Source organism: Thamnophis sirtalis, unplaced genomic scaffold (assembly GCF_051295495.1).
Source record: "Thamnophis sirtalis isolate CommonGarterSnake01/CBP01778 unplaced genomic scaffold, rThaSir2_p1.2 scaffold_1, whole genome shotgun sequence".
Lineage (NCBI taxonomy): Eukaryota > Metazoa > Chordata > Lepidosauria > Squamata > Natricidae > Thamnophis > Thamnophis sirtalis.
The window spans coordinates 30,532,960-30,546,737 of record NW_028261381.1 but is presented as its reverse complement, the minus strand read 5'-3'; the positions used below and the strand labels follow the sequence as shown (position 1 = coordinate 30,546,737).

General features: G+C 43.0%; 1 protein-coding gene across 2 annotated transcripts in view; it reads right to left on the bottom strand.

The window, feature by feature from the left end:
• ITGB6 (integrin subunit beta 6) overlaps positions 1–13,778 on the bottom strand; it is a 105,750-nt gene that overhangs the window by 32,900 nt on the left and 59,072 nt on the right. For both annotated transcript variants that reach the window (XM_087709892.1, XM_014069748.2), the window contains 2 exons: positions 6,434–6,638; positions 1,273–1,519 (listed from right to left, as the gene is read on the bottom strand). In XM_087709892.1, the coding sequence (XP_087566018.1) occupies positions 1,273–1,519; positions 6,434–6,638 (452 nt within the window). The remainder of the gene's footprint in view (positions 1–1,272; positions 1,520–6,433; positions 6,639–13,778) is intronic.

The following is a 13,778-nucleotide window of genomic DNA, read 5'->3' as shown; positions in this document are numbered from 1 at the left end:
CTAGAAGACCTCCAAGGTCCCTTCCAACTCTGTTATTCTATTATTCCTTGCCAGATCAGAAAGTGGATGGTAGTTTCCTGTTTATTGAGATTGGTGGAAACCAGAATAATTCTATGGTTGTAGCTTTGTATTCCAATTGTAGCTTTGAGTATGTTGAGGAATTCAATAAATCTTGTTAGTTCATAGAATCTGGAATGCCCCGTCAACATGTTCCACTGGTGGAGTTTCTCAGTGTCTGGTGGAATAGGCTGGTATTGCATCTGAGCACAGCATCCTTAGCTTAATTGCCAGAAATCTAGATAATCACCTCCCTACCCACACGTAAATGAATAGCTTATGGACAAACTGAAATAAATAATTAATATCCAGACCAGATTCCATGGAATCAAGGCTAGAGACCATCCTAAGTGGAAAGTACCAGCGGACAAAAAAAGCTCTACAGAGAATCATTAAAACTGCCCAGAATATCATCCGGCTCCAGCTACCAGGCCTAGATGACATCTTCACATCTCGCTGTTTAAGGATGTTGCAAAACATTATGAGACTCTTCCCATCTTGCTTACAATCTTTTTGGACTGTTGCCTTCTGGCAGAAGATACAGAACAATTAAAACTTGGATCACACAATTTTTGAATAATTTTTATCCCAGAGCTATAATTACACTCAACAATAACTAAAGGGCCACCATTAGTGAGCTGTTGGACAGCATTACTTGGTCAGTTGTGTGAATGCTTGGGTGGTTTAGGGGTGGGGAATTTTTGGTGGGTGGGTGAGGTTTGGGGACTGTCGTGTGTTCAGCCTGGTCTCCAGGTATTATGTGAATTTTGTTGTATGGGTATACTGTGTATATACTGTATGTACAATGACAATAAAGTAAAAATTAAAATTAAAACGAAACAGAATGATTAAAGCAAGACTGGAAAGCCCATAAAGTCAATGTATCTGATCCATCAAAGCTGTCTGTAATCTTGAAGTTTTGGAAAGGATAATGAAAGGTGGGTCCAGAATGTTGCCTTGAAGAGAGTTGATTTAGTATACATATATTTGAGGGGATGGATGGGTTCTAATTGCATGTTTATGAATGAAAGGCCACTGGAGGTGACTTCTCACTTTCAGCAGTCCCTGATCTGTCTCCTGGGAGTGGGGGGAAATCCCCAATTTCTGTATTAAAACAATGAATTCATCAAATTGCATTTAAGGAGAAACATCACATTTTAAGTTCAAACTATATTTCTAAAGAGTCAGAAGAAATGTTTGAACTTTTCTACCAACCGGCAAGGATTCCGCAGATCTTCCGTCAGAGTATTGATGTATGGTAAAACTGGTTTTTCAACAAAAGACCCGAAACCCATCTGGAAATTACTTGTGAGCTTAGACATTTCTTTGGACAAGGTAGACCCCAGTTCCTTTATGGTTTTCAGATCATCATCCATAGAAGCTGAAAGGTCCATCAGGTAGTAGAGATCAACTGGATAATCTTCAGTCTGGCGAACATTGATCTGTATCGTTTCTTCATTTCCTTGTGGAGCCAAAGGGGAAACAAAACTAATCAAACAACTGTGGTTAAAAAAGGGGGAAGAGGAAGTACAAGTATTGACTGGGCCTCTTTATTCTTCATGCTGCATGGTATTATTCAGTGACAGAGAATATCTCAGCAGTAGCATTAACTCTTTTAATAATTAATAATGTCTGATATGGATAGTGAAAAACATCTGCAAAGTATAATTGCAAAATATGCTTTATGGACAGACTACTACAAGAAACAACAAATTAAAAGTTGGAATGACTAGCTCAGTAAAAAAAAAAACTGCCTTCCCCATCCTATTGGCCAGGAAGAGTTCCTTCCTGTAGAAGCATCAGAAGGTTTGTTTCATGATCGATATTTTTCCTCTAGTTCTGAGCAGTGATGAAATTCAAAATCCCCATTTCCATCCCCTTCCAGGGGAAGGATACTGCAAAATCTCCATTCCCACTCCACTCTGGGGTCAGCCAGAGGTAGCATTTGATGATTCTCCGAACTACTCAAAATTTCCACTATCGTATCTCCAGAATGTGTCAGAACCTGCTGAATTTCAGCCAGGTTCTGATAAGGGATGGAACCACTTTTCAGCAAACCTAAAATAAACAGTGTAGAATACTTCAAAGCTTTGCATACTCACATGCCATTCACTTTCTGTATTCATTCATTCATTCATTCATTCATTCATTCATTCATTCATTCATTCATTCATTCATTCATTCATTCTAGAGATTCCCATACCTCCAGAAAATGAGATGGCAGAGAATTCCACCCAGCCTACTGCTGTTTTGTCAAAACAGTTGTGTCAAGCAGGGCATTAAGCCTTGATGTGCAGTCAATGCACATCAAAAGAAAAAGAAAAAGGAAATTGGGAGCATCCCTTTCAGTAAGTCTTGGATCACCTACGAACACATATCTACACCTTTGAATGTGAATTGAATTAGAATGTGCAGAAATAAACAGATTAATGCTTATTATAAAGGAGAAAGAACAAACTGAATATTATATGACATGGGAGCTATTTTATGGATGGTTGGAGAATAAAAACAGAAGTGAGAAATAAATGGAGATCAGTGAAATAAAGAATATATGTTAAGATAGAAATGTAAATAATATGATGATGATGATTAATATTATTGTTAAGGTCATTATACCTAATATATTATATTCTCATTAGAAAATATGTAGAGAGAGAAATGAATAGTGATAATGCTGATTATTATTATTATTGTAAATTAGAGCACCATTATCAATGGAGACATTTGTACCCAGATAACACACTGTTTAATGGAAGATGATACAGTATGTTCAAGTTAAAAATAAAAATAAAAATGTATATTAAGAAAAGAAAATATTCTGATAGGCACAGAAATGTATTTGATCTAATACTATATGTTATTGGCAAAGTCTAATGTTACTAACTACTGTCACACAACAATCTTGGTGGCATTTCTTCTCTGTCATGCACATCTCTAGGGCAGTGTTTCTCAACCTTGGCAACTTTAAGTCCTGTGGACTTCAACTCCCAGAATCCCCCAGCCAGCATAGCTGGCTGGGGAATTCTGGGAGTTGAAGTCCACAGGACTTAAAGTCGCCAAGGTTGAGAAACACTGCTCTAGGGGAACACCTGAGTGACAGAAGGGCATACATACTTCCAGGCCTGAGGGCTCCATGTGAACTTTGAGCCACCTTCATTCATCTGTGATGGCCTGTGATGACCCAACCTGCTAACAGGCCACATTTGAAAAAGTAGTGGGTGAGGACAGAACAACATTTTAATGTTATATTTAATTTCAAACTATTTAGTGCATTTCATTTAAATATGAATGCACATTGTAGGAAGTTATCATCCAGCCCTCTCCCAGAAAAATTAAATATCCTACAAAATATTGAAAAGGCAGAATATTTCTCTGGCTATGAAAAGAAAGAAACATGTTTTAAAAGACAGAATAGTTGCCTGTAGCTTCCTGCCCATCCTCACTGTTAATGGGCCATTAAGAAGGCCAAGCTAGTCCACTTTTACATAATAAAGGCTTCTCCACTACAGCTCCAGAGGGAAGGGATTAAGGAACTTTACCCAACTGACCACATGGCATCTGAGAACTCAACCAAATCTGGATTCAAAACACAGCCTAGAGAGTTGCCCCTGCATGGCCCTATGGGAGTCTGACAACCAATCAGAATACATTTCTTACACAGGAACAGGAAACAGAGAGGTGGGACTGAACAGGTTATAAAAAGCCTACCAAGCCCTTCTCTCAGCCCTTCTCTTCTTCTCCACTAACATTGAAACATGTGATCACCTGTCCTGTTCAGGGCTCAACCCATGTGGCCCTGTCCAACAATAAACCATCTTTCCAAGCAGCCTCCATGTCTCCAGTGTCTTTTTCCCCACTTGGAGCTGAACCCAGAAGGACATTTCTTTCATCAACATGTTGTTCATTAATATTACGTTAAATACAATAGGTATGTATATACTTAATGTTAAACTAGTTAAATATTATCTTGCTACTCCCTAAATTCACATACTAATATAAATCATATTGAAAACTATTTTCTGGTCATGTAGTTAATGATTTCCTCCATGTAGCACATTAAAAAAATTGGTAATAGCTTCTAAAGGTTGCTGGGATGGGGCTGGTAGAGAACTCAGTGGCCATCTTTGTTTTATGAAATTCACACCTTATCCTATGACCCTTTTTACCCCCACTGCCCCTCAGTGCTCTGGGGCTCCCATACTCAGTTTATCTTATGGTCAGACTTCTTCACTACCATCAGGATTGGAAATTATTTATCCAAGGAATAAGGATCCCTGAGCTCAGATTAGCAAGATTTCTTAGGAGTTAGAGTGACAATACAAGGGTTCAATGAATAACTTTACTTTCAAATAATAACTCCATATATCCTGTTCAAGAGAGCCAGTTTGCTGTAATGTTTGAATGCATTGGCTAGAAACTGGGAGACAATGAGTTCTAGTCCCCCCTTGGGCATAAAGCCAGCTGGGTGATCTTTCTCTCTCTCTCTCTCCCTCCCTCCCTCCGTCTCTCTATTTCTCTGTCTCTCTATCATCTGCCTATCTCCCTCATATCTGGATATTATGATGCTTAACAACCATTCCTATTTATGAAGGTTACAGAATGAGTGCTTTATAGTCTGTAAAGTGCCCCTTCCGGTTCCACCACAAAACCGCGATGCCCTTATCCGCGCCGACATAAGGGCGGAGGCAAATCCGCGGCGTCCGAAGCGCTAATAAAAAAACGACCCTACCGCCGCGACAACAGCGCGGTGACAGAAGGGCGTTCTACATGCTTCGTTCTTTGCCTCCAAAGGTAGCCCTCCTCCTCCAGCTGACAGCGGCAGCGGGCACGGGGCAAAGCGGGCTGCCCAGCAGCAGCAGCCCGCGGGAAGGGTCCAGCACAGCCGCGGGGGGCATCAGGAAGCGGAGGAGGACGTGGCAGCGGCGGCGGCTGAGGCTCTCCCGGGCCGGCGAAGCGGGCTTGCCCGGCAGAGGCAGGCTGCCCTCTTCTTCCTCAACAACATCTCCTTGGACGGGCGGCCTGCGCCGCCGGCGCCTCCCCCGGAGGAAGAGGCAGGGCGGGCGGCGGCGGCTGAGGCTCTCCCGGGGCCGGCGAAGCGGGCTTGCCCGGTGGCGGCGGCCGCCCATCCAAGGAGATGTTGTTGAGGAAGAAGAGGGCAGCCTGCCTCTGCCGGGCAAGCCCGCTTCGCCGGCCCCGGGAGAGCCTCAGCCGCTGCCGCTGCTGCGTCCTCCTCCGCCGCCAGCGTCGGCGGCCCTGCTCGGGCCCCCCGCGGGCTTCCTGCTGCCCTCCGCGGCTGAGCTGGACCCTTCCCGCGGGCTGCTGCTGCTGGGCAGCCCGCTTTGCCCCGTGCCCGCTGCCGCTGTCAGCTGGAGGAGGAGGGCTACCTTTGGAGGCAAAGAACGAAGCATGTAGAACGCCCTTCTGTCACCGCGCTGTTGTCCCCGCGGTGATGACGCGCGATGATGACGTCGCGACTTTAGTGACGCGATTTAATCTCCGCTATTTTGCGTAGCGCGGTTTTGTCGTGCCACGGCCCCTTCCTGGCCTTCATAAATGGTTGTGCTACTCCACCCCCCACCCAATGGTTCACATGTCCACATGTTGGATATTAGGCAGCATGGGCAATTATGTGTCCTCCAAGGACTGCACATATTCTACCTCTGCTTCATGAGCTGTATTGGTTGACAGTTTCCTTGTGAGTTCAATTCAAGGTGCTTTTTTAAAAAAAAATAATTTAATGAGATTTAGTAATGTTGGCAAAGTACAAGAACATCACTTATTGAGAAATTATTTGAAAAGGCAGAGACTCTCTTTTGGAGAAAAACATTAGTAAATTGTTTCTGCTTTCACCAATTACTACTTTCCCTACTACAAATCTGTATATTTCTCAAATCTATTCATCAAATGTGCTGCAATCATAGCTAAACAAATACACCTATCTGGACTGAAGTAGCATAATAGGTTCAAATGATAGATATTTCATTGTAAGTTATGATGGAGTCTATTGTTCTGTGCCATATTAATATTGCAGTTGGAAAAAAGGAAATTGCTAAAGCTATTGTGAACAAAATATTAACTTTACAGAAATGGTTCTGAGTCTCATACAGCCTCAGGTGTTCTTTTATCACTTGATTAAAAAAATCCCCAGGTGTTTACTCAGAAATAGATTTCCTAAGTTGAACAAAGCTTACTCTCTAGTAAATGAATTCAGATATCTCCTTTCAAATCCTTACCGTATTTTTTGTAGAGCAAATTGTGCATTGACTTTATTGCCATGGCTTTTTGTAAACTCTTACTTTTGTCAGGATTGAGGCAATCCATAAATAAATAACCAGACTATTTTTAAAAGTTTTATAGATATGATGATGTAACTTACCTGGCCGCAGGAAAATAGTTATCTTTTGAGGAGAAATCTGAATAACCTCTGAACCATTTATTTGTGGCCCATCACTCAGGTGCTTGTTTTCATGGATCTCTACTTTGGAAATGGGAAATTCAATTAAATTCAGATGGCATCCTTCTGAAATAAGCTTTTCAAGAGTGTCACACCTTTTCTGAATTTCAGATGGATCAGTAAAATTCTACAAAGGAGTGGAAGAACAAAAAAGAAACTGAATAAAATACAAAATAGTTTAATTAAATGGATGACTCTAATTATAAAGAGAATACAATAATGCTTTTCCACGAGATTCGTCATGCTAGATGTGTATGTACTTGAGAGCACGGGAGAAGCAATGTTAAAATGGATCATGTTGAAATTATCTTAATCTATAAATTGGTATATAGGTAGTTCTCAGCTTACAACCACAATTGAGCCCAATTGTTGCTAAGCGAGACATTTGTTAAGTGAGCTTTGCCACATTCTATGACCTTTCTTGCCACAGTTGTTAAGTGAATCACTGCCATTGTTTGGTTAGTAACACAGTTGCTCAGTGAATCTGGATTCCCCTAAACGAACCGTTGTAAGTCAAGAACCACATGTAGGTCTAAATTGCCTGTATTAATCATGGGGAAGGCAGGGCAATGGTAGGATAAGAGTCTGCAAAGGAGGTTGTGCATGGCAAGCATCCTAGTTTTTGGATTGTAAAGGTGAAGGGGTAGAAATGTAATTTCTGACTTGCCAAATTCTGTTAAGGGAACCTTACAATAAAGAAGAATTAGTTTGAAAAAATGGGATTTATGGATTGGATATTTAGAAAGGGTAGATTGTGGGGGAAAAGAAAATTATGAAGAGAGAGAGAGGGAGGGAGGGAGAAAATAAAATAGAATAGAAATGTACTTATAACTGCTGTTAAGAAGATTGAAAGCCACTTCTTGTTCTTTATTGTTCTTTAGAGCCGGAGTGGCGCGGTGGTTAAATGCAGCGCTGCAGGCTACTTCAGCTGACTGCTAGATCAGCAGTTCAGCGGTTCAAATCTCACCGGCTCAGGGTTGACTCAGCCTTCCATCCTTCCGAGGTGGGTAAAATGAGGACCCGGATTGTTGTTGGGGGCAATATGCTGACTCTGTAAATCGCTTAGAGAGGGCTGAAAGCCCTATGAAGCGGTATATAAGTCTACTGCTATTTTCTATTTCTTTTACCTGCCAACTGCTCACTTAATCTGAATGGGCTGGGACTAGGCAGGAAGCATTCCACATTCACCTATTTTCTTTGTTTAGTAGAGTTTGTCAACATCACTATGTTGATGAAGGGCATGATTACTATTAGACTCTGTCTGGTTTTGTATACGTTTTCTTGTATGAGCAAAAAAATTGCAGCGTTCTAAATCCACATCCAAAAGTAGTCCAACTATCAGCTCATATCAACTGATAATCAGATTCCCTTTGAAATCTTACACACATTGTGATAACACTAATCTTGCAGATTTATTTGTGTGTCCTTTTGAGGATGGATGAAGGTTAGTTCCCCCCCACCTCGCTGATATTTTTCTACTAGGACTGACATCCAAATATGAGTTTTCTTGGAAGTAAGCTCTTTTAAGATCCACAGAGGACAGGTTTCAGAGGTAGAAACATGCCTCAGGCTACACAATCACAACATGGGCAGGCAAAACGTTTTTCCTATGCAAACCGTGCAAGCCTTTGCATGCCTACCGAGGAATGAACTAAAACCAAGGATACCAGCACTACGCAAACTTCAGTGAAGGATTTTTAATGCTACCCTGGGAAGGTTATCCATGGAGTTGCTAACAGTTAATACCAACTTGATGGCATATAATCAACGTTTTAATGATAATGATAGTCTAGGGAGATACAGACTCTTGAAAACTTGAAGAGGAATTTCCCAACCTCATTTATTTTGAAGTAATTAAGATAGAGTCTCTCCGAATGATAAGCTATCGTCTGACTATCATGCAGTTTCTTGTTTTGCCACCTCTCTGTTCCATTCCTTTCTCAGCCTCCCCACAATCTCTCAGGCTGAATGTGCTTCTTCCTTAATCCCCAAGTGCCTCTGTGGATGCCAAGGTCTCTGGCTACTCTTTTTAAAATGGGAGGCAACCAGAGCAGAGAGTCTATGCCTGCAGTCCCTTCAAATGTCATCTCCATTCCTGTCAAGGAACCATCCCAGATCATTCACACAAACTTGTGTTTGAAGAAGAGGGAAATTGCTACTTCCAACCTGGGAATAGCTACATTGGACCCAGAGGTGGTATTTAGCAGGTTCTGACCAGTTCTGGAGAACTGGTAGTGGAAATTTTGAGTAGTTCAGAGAACTGGTAAATATCACCTCTGACTGGCCCCGCCCCCATCTATTCTCTGCCTCCCGAGTCCCAGCTGATTGGGAGGGAATGGGGATTTTGCAGTATCCTTCCCCTGCCACGCCCACCAAGCCAGGCCACACCCACCAAGCCAAGCCCACAGAACCGGCAGTAAAAAAAATTGAATCCCACCACTGATTGGAATGTATATTATCTGCACAGTGGCCTGAGGAAGAGACAAAACCAATGCCAGGAGGGCATGTCATGCCCTTTAAAAAGGATTAATGAGCCATATTTAAGCTGCAGTTAGCAAGGGGTGAGGAAAAAGCCCTAAGAAAATCCAGTTAATCCCACGGGGGTTCCAGTCCCGCTTTAGGCACAAAGTCAGCTGGGTAACCTTGGGCCAGTCACTCTTTCTCTTAGTCCTAGGAAAGGGAAAGGGCAAATGATTTATGAAAACCTTGCAAAGAAAACTGCAAGGATTTGTCCATGAGTTAACATTGACTCAAACAAACACACACAATAGCAATAGCAATAGCAGTAGACTTATATACCGCTTCATAGGCCTTTCAGGCCTCTCTAAGCGGTTTACAGAGAGTCAGCATATTGCCCCCAACAATCTGGGTCCTCATTTTACCCACCTCGGAAGGATGGAAGGCTGAGTCAACCCTGAGCCGGTGAGATTTGAACCGCTGAACTGCTGATCTAGCAGTAGCCTGCAGTGCTGCATTTAACCACTGCGCCACCTTGGCTCACACACACACACACACACTATTCTTTCGAACAGGGGAACAGAAGAACTATCCCCTGCTTAGTTACATTTATAGCATTAAGTTCTGCCTTGGCTGTGGATCAGGGGGAAAAAAGTTGCTCCACTGAGAAGGCATAGTGTATAATTATTTGAATAGAATATAAATATACCTTTACCAAGCTTGCTTTCTCAACAACACAATTTCTTTTAAGCCAAGATTGTCGTTGCTCCTATTCATGCAAAAAGCAAAATTGTTTCTGAATTTATTCAAAATGGAAGCTGGCTTTTAGTTTTAGAAATCAGACTTTCAAAAAGGCATCAGACCAAATTACCTACTATTGTTGGACTTCCAGGGGAAGAATTAGAGAAGTGAGGACAGTTCTGCTAAAAGCCCAGCCAAAGACAACAGTGGAATTACGAGCCAGCAAGTCCAGCAGCTCTTCATAATTCCTCTCTGGACAAGGAGATGACTTGAGATCACCTAAAATTGCTCCGAACAATTGCTCCTTGCAAAGTCATTGCAAGATAGCAGTCTCTGGCAGGCTTAGAGTTCTGAGAGATGAGAGAATAGCCATGTTTTTTGCTGAAACCATGGTCAGCACCTTCAAAAGAACATTTGGTTTTCCTTTTCACTTATGGAAATAGCAATAGCAGTTAGGCTTACATACAGGTAGCCCTCAACTTGCGACTATAATTGAGCCCAAAATTTATGTTGCTAAGTGAGGAATTTGTTAAGCAACTTTTGCCCCATTTTACAACTTTTCTTGCCACAGTTATTAAGTGAATCATTACAATTGTTAAGTCAATAACCCGGTTGTTAAATGAATCTGGCTTCCCCCATTGACTTTGCTTGTCAGAAGGTCACAAAAGGGGATGGCATGACCCCAGGACACTGCAACCGTCACAAATACGAACCAATTACCAAGCATCTGAATTTTGATCACATGACCATGGGGATGCTGCAACGGTTGTAAGTGAGAAAAACAGTTATAAGTCATCTTTTTCAGTGCCGTTCTAAATTCAAACAGTCACTAAATGAACTGTTGTAAGTCGAGGACTACCTGTACTGCCCCATAATGCTTTACAGCACTCCCTGGGTAATTTAAAATGAAGAAGCATTATTTGCATATTGCCCTCAACAACCTGGGTCCTCATTTTACCACTCTTGTAAGGGTGGAGGGCTCAGTCAACCTTGAACCAATCAGAATCGAACTCCAGGCAATGGGCAGAGTTTGCCTGCAGTACTGCACTTTAATTACTGTGCCACCAGAGCGCTAAATGACTTGTTCACTTCTTTTCAACTATTAGGAGTCTTTGGAATGACAAATTGTACAGGTCTATCTGAGTTTCTTTTAATCCTTAGCAAACAAAAAAGTTTTAAATTCAAATTTAAGGACTTTTGGGGAATAAACAGGGTAATTAGAACTTTAATTGTGGAAATATACAAATGGACTAAGGGTCCATATGAATTTGAAATAAGACTTTGGAATTAAGTATAGCAACTCTTCCTATAGGAAAATGTCTTTGTTTTGAATTCTCTTTTTAAAAAATGATAGGATGAGATCAGTGGTGGGTTCCGGGCGTCCACCACATGAATGCGTGCACACATGCGCAGCATGTGCATGTGTACTTACTACCTGCAACACTCCGTGATGCCTCCGCAACACGACAGCAGCTTGGTGGAGGGTCGCGCAGGTGCCATACGTTCCATGCATGTAAGCCCTGCAAACCTCAAAGGAGCGCAGGCGGGTGGGCGGGCCCTCCGTAGCACCGTACCAGAACAGTACCCAGCAGGCACCGGTATGCCCATACCAGGGCGTACTGGTCATAACCCACCATTGGATGAGACTGAAGGTTGGACATAGAAGAAACCAGAAGGAATTAAAGATTACAATTAAAGGAGAAGTGCTTAAATTTGGCTTACTGATACAAAATAGAGCAAAATATTTTTTAACGTTGGACATATTGAAGGATAGTTTTGAACACTGAACTCAGAGGTTAATTTTTAAGAGTGTGTGCTTCTATAGACAGACTGTTTAAAAGATGATATGGAAGAGGAGCAGGTTTTGTTGTTCAAGACTGAAACTGATTTGAAACTGGATTTAAAACTGAAAGGTTACAAGAATGACATGGAAAAAGATCATCCCAGAGGTGCTTTTTCAGGAGGCAACTGGACTTTGGGTTTTTTTTTTCTTTTGAAGACATTTCACTTCTCATCCAAGAAGCTTCTTCAGTTCTGACTGGATAGTGAGGAATGGAAGGATTTATATTCCTTGCAGACAGCTGGTAATTTGCATCCTTTTAGAGGGTCATTGAAGCACTTGGGGTTTATCTAAATCCTCAGAAGAAGCTTCTTGGATGAGAAGTGAAACATCTTCAAGCAAGTCCAGTTGCCTCCACTGTTCCCTCTAAGGTGCGCGCCTGCGCGGCCGCGCACATGGAAAGAAATCCCCGCGCAGGACTTTTCAACTCCCGCGCAGAGATTTCTTTCATAGCAAACGTGGGGAAGTCCTTTGCAGGCAGCTAGAACTGGCCTCCTGCAAAGGACCTCCCCAGAGGAATCTCATGTCCTGCAGCCCAAACTTTCTCCTCCCAGCAACTTGGCCTGTTGGATACAGTTGTGGCGGGGAAAGAATGGGCTGGGTGGGCTGGCTGGCTGGGGAGGGGGGAGCCCTTTAAAGCCCTGCTGCCGCGTCTTCCCAGCAAGACTTCCTTTCGGCTCGCGGTTTCCCTTGCCTGCCTTAACCAAAGCTTGGCGCCCCGCCTCTGCTTTCGCTCTCCCTCCCTCAGCTGTGCAGCAGCAGCAGCTCTCAGCCTAGGGCAGCAGCATCACGCAGGCTGTGGAAGGAGGGGGAGGAGGAGGGAACCAAAGAGAGGATTTTAGGGGCCTGCGCCCCACAGCCAGGACCGTCCTTGCGCCTCAAGCCACGTTTCTTCGTGCAAAGCCCTTCGGGCGTCAGGCGGAGCTCTCGGGTTGCCCAAACCAGTTCCTCCCAGGTTCAAAACTACGGAGGGAGGAACTGGATTGGGCAACCCGCGCTCACACACACACATACACACATACACACAGAGAGAGATTCGGCTGCGTCCGGCTCATTTGCAAAAAGCCCAGAAAAGGAAGTCGGTCGGGGGCAGAGGAGGGGGGGGAGACCCGTCGGAGAAACCGACGGTCCCGAGGCCGGAGGAGGGGGGTTCTTCCCCAGACAGGGCTCCCAGGAGAGGGCGAGGCACCCCTCCCCCATCTCCCTACTGTCAATGTCGCACAGGAGGGCTGTTTCTATCTCGGTGCTTTCATGGAGAGTCAGCGAGAGATCCAAGCCATCCAGCGAAGGCAGACTGCTGTTTAGTAAGAATGTTTTAAATATTGCATTTCAGCTTATTTGTCATGGATTGGTGATCAACCTACTTGCAAATACAAATTCTTTTTCATATGGCGTGCTGGTGCTCTGCAGATTTTATTTGATTTTAGAAAAAGAAAATAAAGGCTTCTTGGTCCACCTGGACCGGAAAGTCAAAATCCAGAAAATTAACCTTGTTTAGGAAAGTTTTGCACTGATGGAAAAATAGTGTTTTCCAGTGAAAGTTTTTTCCCTACTTTTCCTTGTTTGCTTTTTTGGCCTCTATTCCTTCTCTACTCTCCTCTTTTCTTTCTTCCTTTTTTCTTCCTTTTTTCTTTCCTTCCTTCCTTCTTTCTTCCTTTCCTCTTTCTCTCTCTTTCTTTTTTCTGCCTCTTTTTCTTATCCTCCCACCCTCCTCTCCCCTTTCTTTTTCTCTTTCTCCTCTTTCCTTTTTTGTCTCTCCCTCTGTCTCTGTTTCTCTCTCCCTCTCCCTTCTTTCCTTCCTCCCTTCCTTCCTCTCCCCTCTTTGTTTGCTTCTTTAAGTGCTCCAATTGCTAATCTACATCAGTTGGTAATTTATTCATAACTTGCTAAATCACTGCAGACTATTGGATAGTAAGGGGGAAAATATAGTCCTCAACTTACAACAGTTCACTTAATGACTAAAGCTACATCAGCACTGAAAAAAGTGAATTACAGCTATTCTTTACACATGATCATTGCAGCATCCCCATGGTCATAGGATCAAAATTTGGATCTTTGGCAACTGCCTCATATTTATGACGGTTGCAGTGTCCTGGGGTCACCTTTTGCAACCATCTGCCAAGGAAAGTCAGGAGGAAAGTCAGACTGACTTAACAACCAGGTTACTGATTTAACTGCAGTGATTCACTTAACTGTAGCAAGAAAGGTTGTAAAATGGGGCAAAACTCA